General features: G+C 43.0%; 1 protein-coding gene across 3 annotated transcripts; it reads left to right on the top strand.

The window, feature by feature from the left end:
• Window positions 1–4,335: 4,335 nt before the first annotated feature.
• CHRNA3 (cholinergic receptor nicotinic alpha 3 subunit) lies at window positions 4,336–12,796 on the top strand. 3 transcript variants are annotated; one of them, XM_061347628.1, is made up of 7 exons: window positions 4,351–4,871; window positions 6,857–6,996; window positions 7,076–7,120; window positions 7,868–7,977; window positions 9,146–9,201; window positions 9,736–10,157; window positions 11,607–12,794. In XM_061347628.1, the coding sequence occupies exons 1-7, from the start codon at window positions 4,817–4,819 to the stop codon at window positions 11,733–11,735; spliced, it is 957 nt and encodes a 318-aa protein (XP_061203612.1). In that variant the 5' UTR covers window positions 4,351–4,816; the 3' UTR covers window positions 11,736–12,794. The 3 variants fall into 3 exon arrangements, with proteins under 3 accessions (XP_061203611.1, XP_061203612.1, XP_061203610.1); XM_061347627.1 differs by having other exon boundaries at window positions 4,336–4,871; window positions 9,146–10,157; window positions 11,686–12,796; XM_061347626.1 differs by having other exon boundaries at window positions 4,446–4,871; window positions 9,146–10,157; window positions 11,607–12,793.

The following is a 12,796-nucleotide window of genomic DNA, read 5'->3' as shown; positions in this document are numbered from 1 at the left end:
GTGGAACCACTGTTTAGCTGCTGGAGTATGAAGTTGAAAATGGAACTGAGAAACAGAGACCTACTTCTGAGGTAACCACTGTTAGGTTTCTCACGTTGCCATCTCTGATCACTGACTGATCTACAGAGGCCAAATCAATATATGATAAACAAACATGTATATACTCTGTTCAGTGATGAAACTGAAATAAAATGTAAACTTTTTATTTATAGATATTCAGTCCTCAAGTGTTATTGCAACTTTAACAGCTCATGTAACTGGAGTTCATACGCACTTTTATGAAGCTAAGGCTAAGAGCACAGGAAAGCATCTGGAGAAGACAACTGTGAAATGAGCAGAATGAGCAGAAGACACCTGAGAACAAACAGACCTGCATAACTTGCTAGGGTTTTGTTGAGGATTTAAGTATAATCCTCAACAAATGAGCTACACACAACACATAACACAAGTACAGTCTTTGGCAGAGGGCACCATAGACTTCCATCACAGGACAATCCCACCACACTTTGTGCTGCAGAAAGATAAGAGGGCTCCTGGCAATTTTCAAGCTAAACCAATCTCAGCCGTTCCTTGGGGTGTTGTCAGAACACAACAATTTTACTGCCAAAGATAGGTACAGGTAATGTTCACTGAACAAACTGCTAAACCCCACTACTGCTTGTGAAGGGGATTTGAGGCTCTCCTGTTTCAGGAGAGGATTAGCTGACACCTAAACCTGTGTTCTTCCACAAGTCAGGGGGCTGGAACTAGATGATCTTAAGGTCCTTTCCAACCCCAACCATTCTATGCTTCTATGACTCTCTAAATCACATATGAGGACAGCTCCAGCTCTATTTGCCCTTGTCAAAACCAAGCTACATGTCTATCTAGACCACCATCTCCAGACAGCTACAGATAACTACATAGATTTCAACATGCCAAAATAGTTACAGCAACACTTTTCCAACTGTTGAGAGCAGCTCCAGGACCTTTGCGGATTCCTGTGTTCAGCAAAGGTTCTGGTCCTGCCCATGCACTGAACTCCCAGACATGAACTGTTCTGGACATTTCCCAAGGTGACCGGTGTGTGGCATAAAGCTTAAATGGGCCAAAACTGCTTTCCCCACCTCAAATGTCTTTTTCTTCCTCTCAAACCTATGGAGCAGAGCTATTTCTCTTCAGACAACTGACACAACAATTATAAGACGAGATGGGGCACGAGCAGCCCCCCGGGAGCAGAGGGGTGCCTTCACTCACACAGGAAGATGCTCCCCTATGTTAGGTTATATGCCAGGAGCTGATGTGGCACAGAGCATCACCAGCACACACGGCCCCAGCTGCTTTCTCCACTCACGTGGAAGCCAGAGAAGCTGCCAGGACTGTGCAGACAATGTAAAGGTGAAGCCTCTTTAAATCCCACAGTAAACCTGAACAGTGAATCTGAAAGAGGCAGCACAGACTTTAAATGCTTCTGTGAGCTACTACACACCTCTGCAGGGCAGGAGGGAGAGGGACTCAACCAGGAGCAAGTTAGCCACGGACCCTCCATCTACCTGGCAGACGCTGGAGCCACGCAGAGCAGAAACCCCTCTCTCTGCTGTTTTCACCCAGCACCAACAGCACTTTGGGCTCTGTCCCACTCTCACCCTCCTACCAATCATCATTTCTCTCCCTAGTCCCTTCTTCTTATTACCCTCTCCCTCACTACCTGAATGCAAGTGAAATGAGGCCTCCAGTACTCCCATCTCACAGTTGGCCTTATCTTTATGAGCAGTAATGACTGATAACGCTTGGCTCTGTAACTGCAGCCTTCAGCTGAATTATGCCCTGCACAGACAAAAGTTTCAGGGAGGATTTGGCAGCTCAGCTAACAGCTAACACAGAGCATGCTCAGATGGAGGCCTCAGACCTAACAAACCCAGAAAAAGCTTTCAAAAAGCACCTCATTGTCCCCCAGGAGATCCCTGCAGAACCAGAGCTCCTCATCCAGGGCTCTGGTGCTTTCCATCCACTGTGCCCACTTACTCCTTTTTCCACCATAAGTAAAGCAATATGCTCTTCCCTGGTCATGTTCTTGGAAACAACCACTGTACTTTTTTTTCAAGTTTCCACAAATAATTCCATCTATAGAAAACTTCGGAATGGAAAATTTCACCCAAAGTCCTCAAATTTGGAAAGCTCTGACCTCCTAAAACTGTGCTTTCAAAACAGGAAATGCTTTTTCTGCCTAACCCTCAGCAGCTCCACTTATGTAATACCCAGCAGTGCTCCCAGTTTAACTGGGCAATGAATTGCAGGGCTTTCTGATAGGGGTTTTTGGCAAAATCCCAAAATAAAATATTTCTGAAGAAAACAAAACATTTAAAAGGTCATTTGGTGGCTAAAATGAATGAGAGAATGTCTTAGCGTATCAAAGAAAATCAATTCCAACATTTCCAATTTTCAGGTGGTTTACAAGAATGTTTTCCATTAAAATAAAAAAAGAAGAACGAAAGTGGTCATGCAAAAAGTATTTTTTCATTAGAACTGTTTGTCAGTGGCAATGTGCAACCAGGCTTTGCTTTTGTACTTGAAGAAAAGCCTCGGCTGGCTTCCTCCCCATTCCCTACCATTACAAACCTCTTTGAGTCTGACCAAACAGAACACACAGAATTGTCACCACCACCACACAAAGGTACCATCTGTGTCCAGGTGAGTTGATTTGGGCCTGCTTCTGCAACCTTGCAGCCACTAGAGAGAAAAGCAGTACTGGCTTTTTATAGAAGGAGCATCAACACCCCAGACAAAGGTGGAAAAATACTCTTTTCCTCATCACCTGAGTGGATTAAGATTTGATCTTAACAAAGCAAAACACCTCTAAAAAGTGGTGTGTTTACTAAAAAGAAAAGACTGCAGTCTGTTACTGCAGATCTTCTTGGGTAGAGTAGCTTCCCCCTGCCCATACAAATTCCTCTATGTGGTTCTGCAATGCAGTATGGTGATGCCATCTTACCACATCACTCTCCCTAGCCATAAAAATATATTCTACCACAAACCTGAGTGGATTTCACCAGGAGCTCCAACATGGGATGTTAGAAACAAAATATCTGCACATACAGACAACACTGAAAATCTCAGTAACATGGCAAATAAATTTAAAATGCCTGCACATCTTGATGCAACAGCTCTTTGCTACCTTTGCAGATCAGGTGTCTCCAAGTTATTCAGTTTAAGCACTGGCTTTTGGGGAATATGGGTTATGATCCAATCTGTGAAACTTTAGCTCATTTCTAATTGGGACAAAAAAGAAACAAACAAAATCTCAGTTATAATACTACTTATACATGAAAACCAAGAAGACAGAATGGGAAAACATCTCATCTCTATGCCCTGGAAAGGCAAACACATGTATCCACAAAGGGTTAAACTGAAAGACCAAGCAGCCAAGCTCTCTGGAAAAAAAGAAATAATAAAGAAATAAATCAAATGGACAGTAAAGGCTATTTCCTCCAAGATAATAGAATTACAGAAATTATCATAAGAGCATGTGTCTGGGGATGGAGTGAATGATGCTCTGAGAGACAGGGCAAACAGGATAAACAAGCTCTGTGCCAAGAGCAGCTGAGCTGAACCCACTCGGGTGCTCTTTATCCCAGTGCTACTTCTTGATGCAGTGCCAACAGGGGTTTTTATTTATCCTTCCCTAATGGCAGGGAGTGAAGCACCTACTGGGTGCAGCCTCCAGTCCCACAGGGCTTCCCCCTGGTAATTTCTAAAAACAAAGGTGGAATCCCACATTTTTCTCTTCCTCCCCTCCACACAGACTGCCCAGATGTGTGCAGCCACCACTGCATGAATGAGCTTTCCATTACCTGGTCATTCAACGTTGGGCAAAAAGTGACATAAAAGCTAACAAGGAAGCTGATGGGCATCTGTGGAATGAGCCACTGTACAAATCATGACTTTACAACTGAACTTCAAACTCAGCTCCCCATTCTTTCCCATCTCCTCCCCCCTGAACAATAAGGTTTTGTGGGATCAAGCTGGCATTCTATGCCCTTATTCCCCTTCCTAAATTTCTAATCCATCAAAATAGGATCAGTCCAAAGACAGTTATTCTCAAGAGTTTAGTCAAGCTGGATCTCCTACTGAAACCCCTGGCTCTTGACAGATCCCAGCTGCTATGTACATTGCTCTGAGCTTAGATCCTGTCAACAGTAGTACATGCCTTTAATTACTCCTGGGAGTAGCACTTCCTTTTTATACAGTCATGCACCTAGCACATGCACTTGCAAGATGAGACACAGGCAAGGAAAAAAACCTCAACATTAACAGCAGAATTGGAAATTCAGGTCCCATGATCGCAGTTCACTGCTAAATCAGGCATCCCTAATGTCAATATCCATTTCAGCACAATTCAATTATAAGAGTTTTATTAATTAAACTTCTCCTAGTAGACTGCCATGAGCTTCTGATAGAGAAGGATCCTGTACAGCAGCTGACTAGAAAAATCTTTAGCATTGTCAAATTACCAAGTTCATTTATGCACCAGTTTAAGAACTCCTACCTATTACCCTTGCCAGAAGGCTGCTCCTTGCCTACAGTAACATCTGGTTTGCCTGCAATTTATTGGCCATTTCTAATGATCTGACAGCCCGCGTAGGTAGAAAGGGGGCAGCACAGCAAACTTAATGGGATCTCACTGCACAGAACTGCACGCAGGGTCCTGCCGGCTGCTGCTTCCAGGCATTTCACGCATCGGAGGAGCGGAGCTCGCTGTACTTCCCAAGCTCGGGCAATCCTAGCAGCTAAGCTCATCTTCAACAGCCTCTGTCGACAGGCAGTAATTCCTAACGCCATGGAGAGCATGCAGGCTCTCCTGCTAACTGCTGCTGTTTGCTCTCTCTGTCAAGGTGAGTGATCCTCAGTTTGTTTATTCGGGGTTGGTGAAGGGGTGGGTGAAAAGGTGAACAGATGGCTTTGGTGCAAATGATTTTGAAGAAGTGCTGGAGCTCCCTTCGAACCGATTGATACTTGTACAGAATCCCAGTACAGCTCTTTTTGTTGCACAGTTTGCTGCGGCTGGTGTGGTTTGGGGTTTTATTTTAATTTCTCCTTGTAGAGTAGTTAAATACTGCTGATTCCAAATGCCAACCAGGACACACAAAGCCATTTTCACATTATAAAAAGAAAGCACCTTACATACTAAGGTGTGGTTTTGCATACTGTGGAGAAGACCACAAGAAATTGACAACATTAAACAGCTTTAAGTCCAGGCTGCAAACAGTGCACCTTTTCTCTGCAGATCTGGAAAACACCAAACCATTAAAATAAAGAACCAAAACAAACATAAATGCCCTTCTCTTAGATACAGCGGATGCTACATGTAATTAGAGTGCTGCAGACATGTAAAAAGGCTGGTAATTCTGGACTGACTACAGTAAAGAGTCATTCAGATCATGCTGTAAAATCATTTGCCTAAAAGATTTGGGAGTATTTATTCCACAAAATACTGATCTGAGACATACAAGATACCCATAGATAATAACGGCAAGGTTAGCAGCTAAAAAATATAAAATAAATGTGTTCATTTTTTAGTTAACAAGTTAGCTTGAATGATTTCACTGATCTGAAAAGGACACTGCCCTCCCACTGAACAAGAGAGGGGGAAAGGGAGCAAAGAAATAAAGACAAGAAAGAGCTTTCACCTGAATACAGTTTCACATAAAGGGGACCCTGTTGTCTCAGGGAGAGGGGGCTCATATGAAGTAACATCCGCCTTGCAGAACACCATGGATCAGTCACCTGCAGACACTCCTGCCTCCCATTCTTTCTCTTCTGAAAACTAACTGGCTGGCAAAATGTAAATGTGCCCTTGCAAATATCTGTAGATTTATATTTGTGTTTCAAACGAACTGCAGAGTACGTTCAACAGACTTCAGTTCTGTGCCTCTGCTGAACTGGCACAGTGTCATCCATAAATGACAAATGGGCTTTTTATTAGTTTTGTTTTCCATTTGGAGTGCTTGAGGGTGTGTTGCCCAGGAGAGAATGTAAAAGAGAGACCCCTAAAAACAGCTTTTAAACAGTGTTCAGCTGTCAGGATGGTTATTGCCTAGCTACCTATTGCTAGAGAACAAAAAGGCAGTGTGAAACATAGGCTCCAAAACAGCTGCAACACCTTGCTGGTTAAAAATTTCAAATCACGGCTTTTCTGTTGCCCACAGGACTCCATGAACAGCAGTTTTCAGTGGCAAAATGGACAACAGAAACATATGATAAATAAAAATATGAATAAATGGGTAATCAGCATATTACTTTTAAGTGTGTTGAAAAGTCTTTGAATACAGAGGTTAATCAAATTTTAAACCCCCCCCTTTTTTCCATATTCCAAAAAGCAGGCAGCTGTATCACTCTAACACGCAATCCTGGCTCAGAGTTCTCATTTCCTGGGAATCCTATTGCAAAACACTCCACAGCGGCTCACAAGCACCCTGGTCCATCGGGTCACACTTCTCCCCTCCTCTGCTCCAGAGCCCTGCAGCTTTGGCAGGTCTAGGGCCCTCGGCTTTGGAGGAGAAAGTGCTTTTGCATCTCCACTTCTCTAGTAACTCCCTCTAACTAGTTTTTGAACCCCACTGCAGAGATACACAGGAGAAAAACTCTGTCCATAGCATTGCCTTTCACTGCTTTCCCTCTCCCAGCTTAAGCAAATGCCAACCATGACACACTCCTGCCTGCTTTGGCGAGGCTTGGCCTTTCCCCAAGCAGTCAATACCCAGCCACGCAGGTGCCAACCGCGGCTCTCCCGCTCCGGTCGGGCCTCTCCACACTGGGGGCCGCAGGCCGGGGCCCGCTCACTGCCGCCGCGGCGCTGACCCCGCGGTGCCCTCCGCAGGCTGCGGCGGCTCCGAGGCCGAGCACCGGCTCTACGCGGCCCTCTTCCAGAACTACAACCAGTTCGTCCGGCCCGTCAAGAACGTCTCGGACCCCGTCATCATCCAATTCGAGGTGTCTATGTCGCAGCTGGTGAAGGTGGTGAGTACCCGCCCCGCCGGGGCAAGGCCGCTGAAGGCGGGAGGGCCGGTGCCTCAGCCGACACACCTCTCCTTTCCAGGATGAAGTCAACCAGATCATGGAAACCAACCTGTGGCTGAAGCACGTAAGTACAGCTCACCGCACACCCGACGGCACCCACCCGCCCGCCGTCCCCTCAGCGGGAGTGCCGCCGCCGAGCGCTGCCCGGCGCGCTGCTGCCCCCCAGCGGCCGCCGAGCGCTGAGGGAGGCCCCGCGCCGGTCCCGCCGCGCCGCCTGCTCGGGGCCAGTGCAGCCTCCGGGAAGCCAGAGCGAACCAACAGCATTGACTTCACTCAAATAGGCCTTTACGGGTTAAATATGCAATCGCTCACTGCTGCAATCAGCTTAAAACCAGCTTGATTCCTGCCTTCACCTTCATATCCAGCTTCGCTGAACAGGGGTTTAACGAGCCCTAATGAAGACAACTGCCACTTAATGGGGCAATGACACCTCCAGCTCTTTCTCCACCTGCTACCCGGGGTCCTTCACTCAGTGCTCACACCTGGGTGTGAAAACACCCCATGGCTTTTTGAGACCTCAGTTAGTATTAAAGTCCTACACTCTCTGGCAAAAGAGTGTCTTATTCCATCTTTCACCTTATTTCAACTCCAGAGTAGACATTCCTGGCACACAGTCACACATCTGAGCCATGTCTAGACCAATAGGCCCATCCACAATCTCCATGTGAATAAACACCAGACATATGTTTGATACAGAAACATCAAATCCGTGTAGCATCCAAAATAAAACAACTCCACAAGCAATATGACAGCTCTTGGTTTGAGTCTAGCCCATTGAAACCTAACACAGACTAATTTCTTCTATAATTAGATCTGGAATGACTACAAGCTTCGGTGGAATCCAGCGGACTATGGAGGCGCTGAATTTATCCGAGTACCATCTGGCCAGATCTGGAAGCCAGATATTGTATTATATAACAAGTAAGACTCTTGCATGTTTATCTTCATAATTTGGGAAGATGAGGGGTGATGTTATGACTTTAAAATCAGCAGCAGGTTCACTGGATGAACTAAAAAGCCTGGTTTGCACCTGTGTCCCCATCACCCTATTGCTGTGCTCACCTCTGTGCCATCCCCATGAGAACCGCTGGGCAGGAGCCAGCTCCTCACCTGGAGCTGCAGGCCAGAGCAACCTTTCCTTTTCTCCTTCACAAGCACCCAGTTTTATTATTATTTTATTGCTGTCCTCAGAGGAGCTGACAAGAAATTCCCTTAGACCAGAGAGTTCTTGTCTGGGCGTCAGACCTCAACTGAAACCCCCTGCAAATATTAGCTTTCAAACTCACAATTTGACAGCTTTGCAATAATAGCATTGGTGTACAAGAGCCACAGGTGAAGTCTACTTTGGATGTCAGTTTCTGAAACCTCAAGAAGCCAGATCATAACTAAATGGATCCCTCTGCTAGGTGTCATGGTTTAAGCACCATGACAGCAGGGAAACAGTACTCAGGCAATGGATTTAGCTACACACATCCAAAACTGAGGTCTGTGGAACAACAGGGATGATAGTCCTTTTCTAACTATGGCCTTAAAACTTTAATTACCTTTTTAGTTCTACTTTCTCATATAAATGACTGAAATTGTCACACAGATCTAAGATCCACATGGTCAGGATAGCATTGTGGCACTTAAAAAAAACCCTCACCAAATACCTTCATTATGCAAAGATGCACCCCAACCCTAATCCCTCTTTTCATAATTACTACCTGCACTGTTCACAGAAGAGGTGGAAACAGCAGTACTGCAGCTATCCTCTGATCAGCCCTTTGCTCTGATGTGCTTGCTCTAGAATAGAATAGAATAGTTGAGTTGGAAGGGACCTACAAGGATTATCTATTGGTCTGTCATTTGCAATCTTCTATTTGCAGTTTTGCATATTTATTGCACTGAGCCATGTTATTTATACAGCTATTAAACTATGCAAATTGGTGACGACCACTGACTCAGTCCTGCACATGAAATCCAATTCCATGTCAAAGTGTACTTACTGACTTTCCCAGAACAGATTAAAGAGTTAGTGCATATGATCTGAATGTATGAAACTACTAGAGTAGTCACATTCTAATTGTTGTTTTTATTTGCTTCACAGTGCAGTTGGGGATTTCCAGGTTGATGACAAGACAAAGGCCCTCTTAAAATACACAGGTGATGTGACTTGGATCCCTCCAGCTATATTTAAAAGCTCATGTAAAATAGATGTAACCTACTTCCCATTTGACTATCAGAACTGCACCATGAAGTTTGGTTCCTGGTCTTATGATAAAGCCAAAATTGACTTAGTTTTGATTGGCTCTACAATGAACCTGAAAGATTACTGGGAGAGTGGAGAATGGGCTATTATTAAAGCTCCTGGCTATAAACATGACATCAAATACAACTGCTGTGAAGAGATATATCCAGACATCACATATTCTCTTTACATTAGGCGTTTACCTTTATTCTACACTATCAATATGATTATTCCATGCCTGCTGATTTCTTTTTTGACTGTGTTAGTTTTCTACTTGCCTTCAGACTGCGGTGAGAAGGTGACACTCTGCATATCAGTCCTTCTATCTTTAACAGTGTTCCTTCTTGTTATCACAGAAACCATACCTTCTACTTCCCTGGTAATTCCACTTATTGGGGAATACCTCCTTTTCACCATGATATTTGTAACTCTATCTATCGTCATTACAGTCTTTGTACTTAACGTACACTACAGGACACCCAAGACACACACAATGCCAGTGTGGGTGAGAACCATTTTCTTGAACTTACTTCCCAGGATCATGTTTATGACAAGGCCTGCCAGTGATGATGATAATAATCAGAAGCCAAAACCATTTTTCACTTCTGAGTTTTCAAACTTAAATTGCTTCAACAGTTCCGAAACCAAATGCTGCAAAGATGGCTTTGTATGTCAAGACATGGCATGCAGCTGTTGTCAGTACCAGCGAATGAAGTTCTCTGATTTCAGTGGCAATCTCACAAGAAGTTCAAGCTCCGAGTCTGTAGATCCTCTGTTTTCGTTTTCAGTTCTGTCACCAGAAATGAGAGATGCTATTGAAAGTGTTAAATATATTGCAGAAAATATGAAAATGCAGAATGAAGCAAAAGAGGTAAGAACATATTTTACTGTTACTCAGACTGCAGCCACCATTTGCCATTAGTGTGTTTTGTAAGAAAGAGATCTCAAATCCCCCACAGTACATGCACCCCCAAGGAAAAAAAAAAGGACACCACAAACCATTATTTTATACACCTACCCAAGCTCTATGACAAATGTGTAGTTTTGAATGTAAATCACTTTGGGGAGCAGCTGTGTTGCACAACATTCTCTTTACTGACAACACACATACTAAGCGATTCACGTCAAGGTAACCACCACACTTGAGTATCTATCCTATGAGACTTGGGATGAGGATTTTCCAAGTTATAATGTTAACAGTGGAATTTGTTGACTATGGTCTTTAGAAAGTTACATTCTCTCTTCCAGAGCTTACCAGCAATAACGAGGAACTTAAGAATAAACGTCCTTCACAGTTATTGTGCTGCTGCAGCAAAGAAAGGTGCTGTAGCTAAATGAGACAGCTGCTGCAAGACAGTGACCATGATCTCTCTCAAAACTGCATCTTAAGGCAATGAAAACAAAGTTTTCTTCCTATCGTGCTCCTCAAACATATTAAGAACAGTAGCCACACCACCACAGTTGTCACTCAATTTCAATCTTATGTGCTACGGCATTTAAAGTTAAAATAAAGTTGCTTTGTTTATGCCAAAATCAGAACTTTAGAGTAAGTGGGCATAGAAAATATGGAGCTGGTTCAGTTGAGCTTTTTTAAAGTGTGCCTTAACAAACAAGTTCTAAGCTAAAAAGCACAACATTTCAAAAACAGTAAGTGTATTATTCATATCTAAGCCTTCCTGAAGAAAATGAAGCAAAAGTTGAAATTGTAATCTCAAGAGTAACTCCAGTGATCACGTAACGTAGTTACTATTAATATACAACATTTGTTATATTCTAGTGTGCCTCCTGTTACAATGCCCACTCAAAAACCAAAACAAAACCAGAAATCTGGGTTTTGGAAACTTGGTTCCCTCCTTACATGGGAGGTAAAGAGATGGGTTTTACATCATACATGATAACAATCAAATTACAGCACTACAACTAATTATACACCCATTAACTTTTGTCTTTTTATCATCAAAGACCACTAGAAGCAGCCTCTTTACTTCAGTAGTTTTCTGGGCAAACCTGATCACCCAAGAATGTAAAGTTTTCGCTTTCATTTTTGGCATACAGAGAGAAGTCTTATCTTATGAAGTCCAGTGTCTTAGCGAATAACTTTCTGTACATGAAGAAGTAGCTTTTGGCTTTGCCACAAATAGCACATCCAAATAAAGCTTCTTCAAGATTAGTTAATTCATCCATGAAATGCAAGTTGTGCATATATGAAAGACATCTACAAGGGAAAAACCACGTGTTTCCTTCCTAAGATGGTACCAATTGCTGATGCAAGTTATTGATCTAATAAACATGCCTACTTGTTATTCCATTTATTTTTCAGATTCAGGATGACTGGAAATACGTTGCCATGGTAATTGATCGTATTTTCCTGTGGGTTTTCATCCTGGTATGTATTCTAGGAACAGCAGGATTGTTTTTACAACCTTTGATGGCTGGAGATGAAATGTAAAGATTAAATACAGCGTTGTGACATCAAATAAAACTTTTGCTGAGCAACTCCGCACCCCCACCACAGCACCCGATGTCTCTTCTGTGTGGCAGAATAAGGATCTCTCTTGGCCTCAACTTTGCTTGACCAAGAAGGCTTTGTTAAAAACATGAAAACACAAAAAAAGAAAATATTTTAAACCTTTAAGACAGCCAATGTCAAAGTAATACAAGCTTCTTGTATTAACTGGAAATCTGCTTCTTGCATTAACTGGAAAAGATGTAGGCAGCACACCAAACATCACAGGAATGGTTTGAGAAGAGGATTGATAAAGAAACTGAAAATTACTTGAGTATTTGAAAGTCAAAACAGGTTGAAGGCTACTGGAGTTGTTTCAGTAAGTCTGGTGCCAAGTGTCTCCAGAGTATGACAGGATCTTCTGGAATTAAGTTCAGACTGAATTCAATGAATGCCCTCATGAGGACAAAATGTTTCAGGAAGCATGCATACCAAATTGATAGAATGCAGACATTGCCACCTGGTGTATAAACTGAATCAAACAGTGGGAGGAAAGGACCAAGGGGAGGTTTGTTAAAAAAGGAAAACAAATAGGTAAATCACAGATGGTAGTAATAAAGCAGCCAGAATGTAAAGTCTGTGCATTCGTGTATTTCAGTGTATGAGAAGTCTGCCAGAAAAAAACAAGCTATTCCAACCTAATAATGTTTAAAACTATGTACAGGACACACACTAAGATGCAGTGTGCAGGTTATGCAAAGAATCAAAATATTTTGCTAGGATAGTTCGGATGCAGAAGCATCTTTCTATAGCCAAGTGTTCTGTGACAAGGGAAAGCAGGTAGCTGCACGACAGTCCTGTAAAGCATGCAAAAATTGCTTCCTAGGCATACTTTGGTTTTAAAATCAGTAACTGCAGATAATTTAAGAGCATGAATAAAGAATGCAACCAAATACTGCAACGAGAAAATGTTTTGTAAGTGTATGAACTGTTGTCTCTGTACCAAACTGGAAACTTTTTGGAAATACAGTGTATCAAGTGGTGTAACATAGATGAAAATAAAG

Source organism: Neopsephotus bourkii, unplaced genomic scaffold (assembly GCF_033783945.1).
Source record: "Neopsephotus bourkii isolate Nb327-2 ecotype Australia unplaced genomic scaffold, CSIRO-AGI_Nbou_v1 NB_318, whole genome shotgun sequence".
In the NCBI taxonomy this organism is placed as follows: Eukaryota; Metazoa; Chordata; class Aves; order Psittaciformes; family Psittacidae; genus Neopsephotus; species Neopsephotus bourkii.
The sequence above is the reverse complement of the archived record's forward strand: the minus strand, read 5'-3'. Positions and strand labels throughout refer to the sequence as shown.

What these genes read in the sequence shown, in the direction of transcription:
- CHRNA3 (XM_061347626.1), top strand. Translation starts at nt 4,817, where the DNA reads ATGGAGAGCATGCAGGCTCTCCTGCTAACTGCTGCTGTTTGCTCTCTC. An exon ending in TGTTTGCTCTCTCTGTCAAG is followed by an intron (nt 4,872 to 6,856) that starts GTGAGTGATCCT and finishes TGCCCTCCGCAG; the next exon opens with GCTGCGGCGGCTCCGAGGCC. An exon ending in TGTCGCAGCTGGTGAAGGTG is followed by an intron (nt 6,997 to 7,075) that starts GTGAGTACCCGC and finishes TCTCCTTTCCAG; the next exon opens with GATGAAGTCAACCAGATCAT.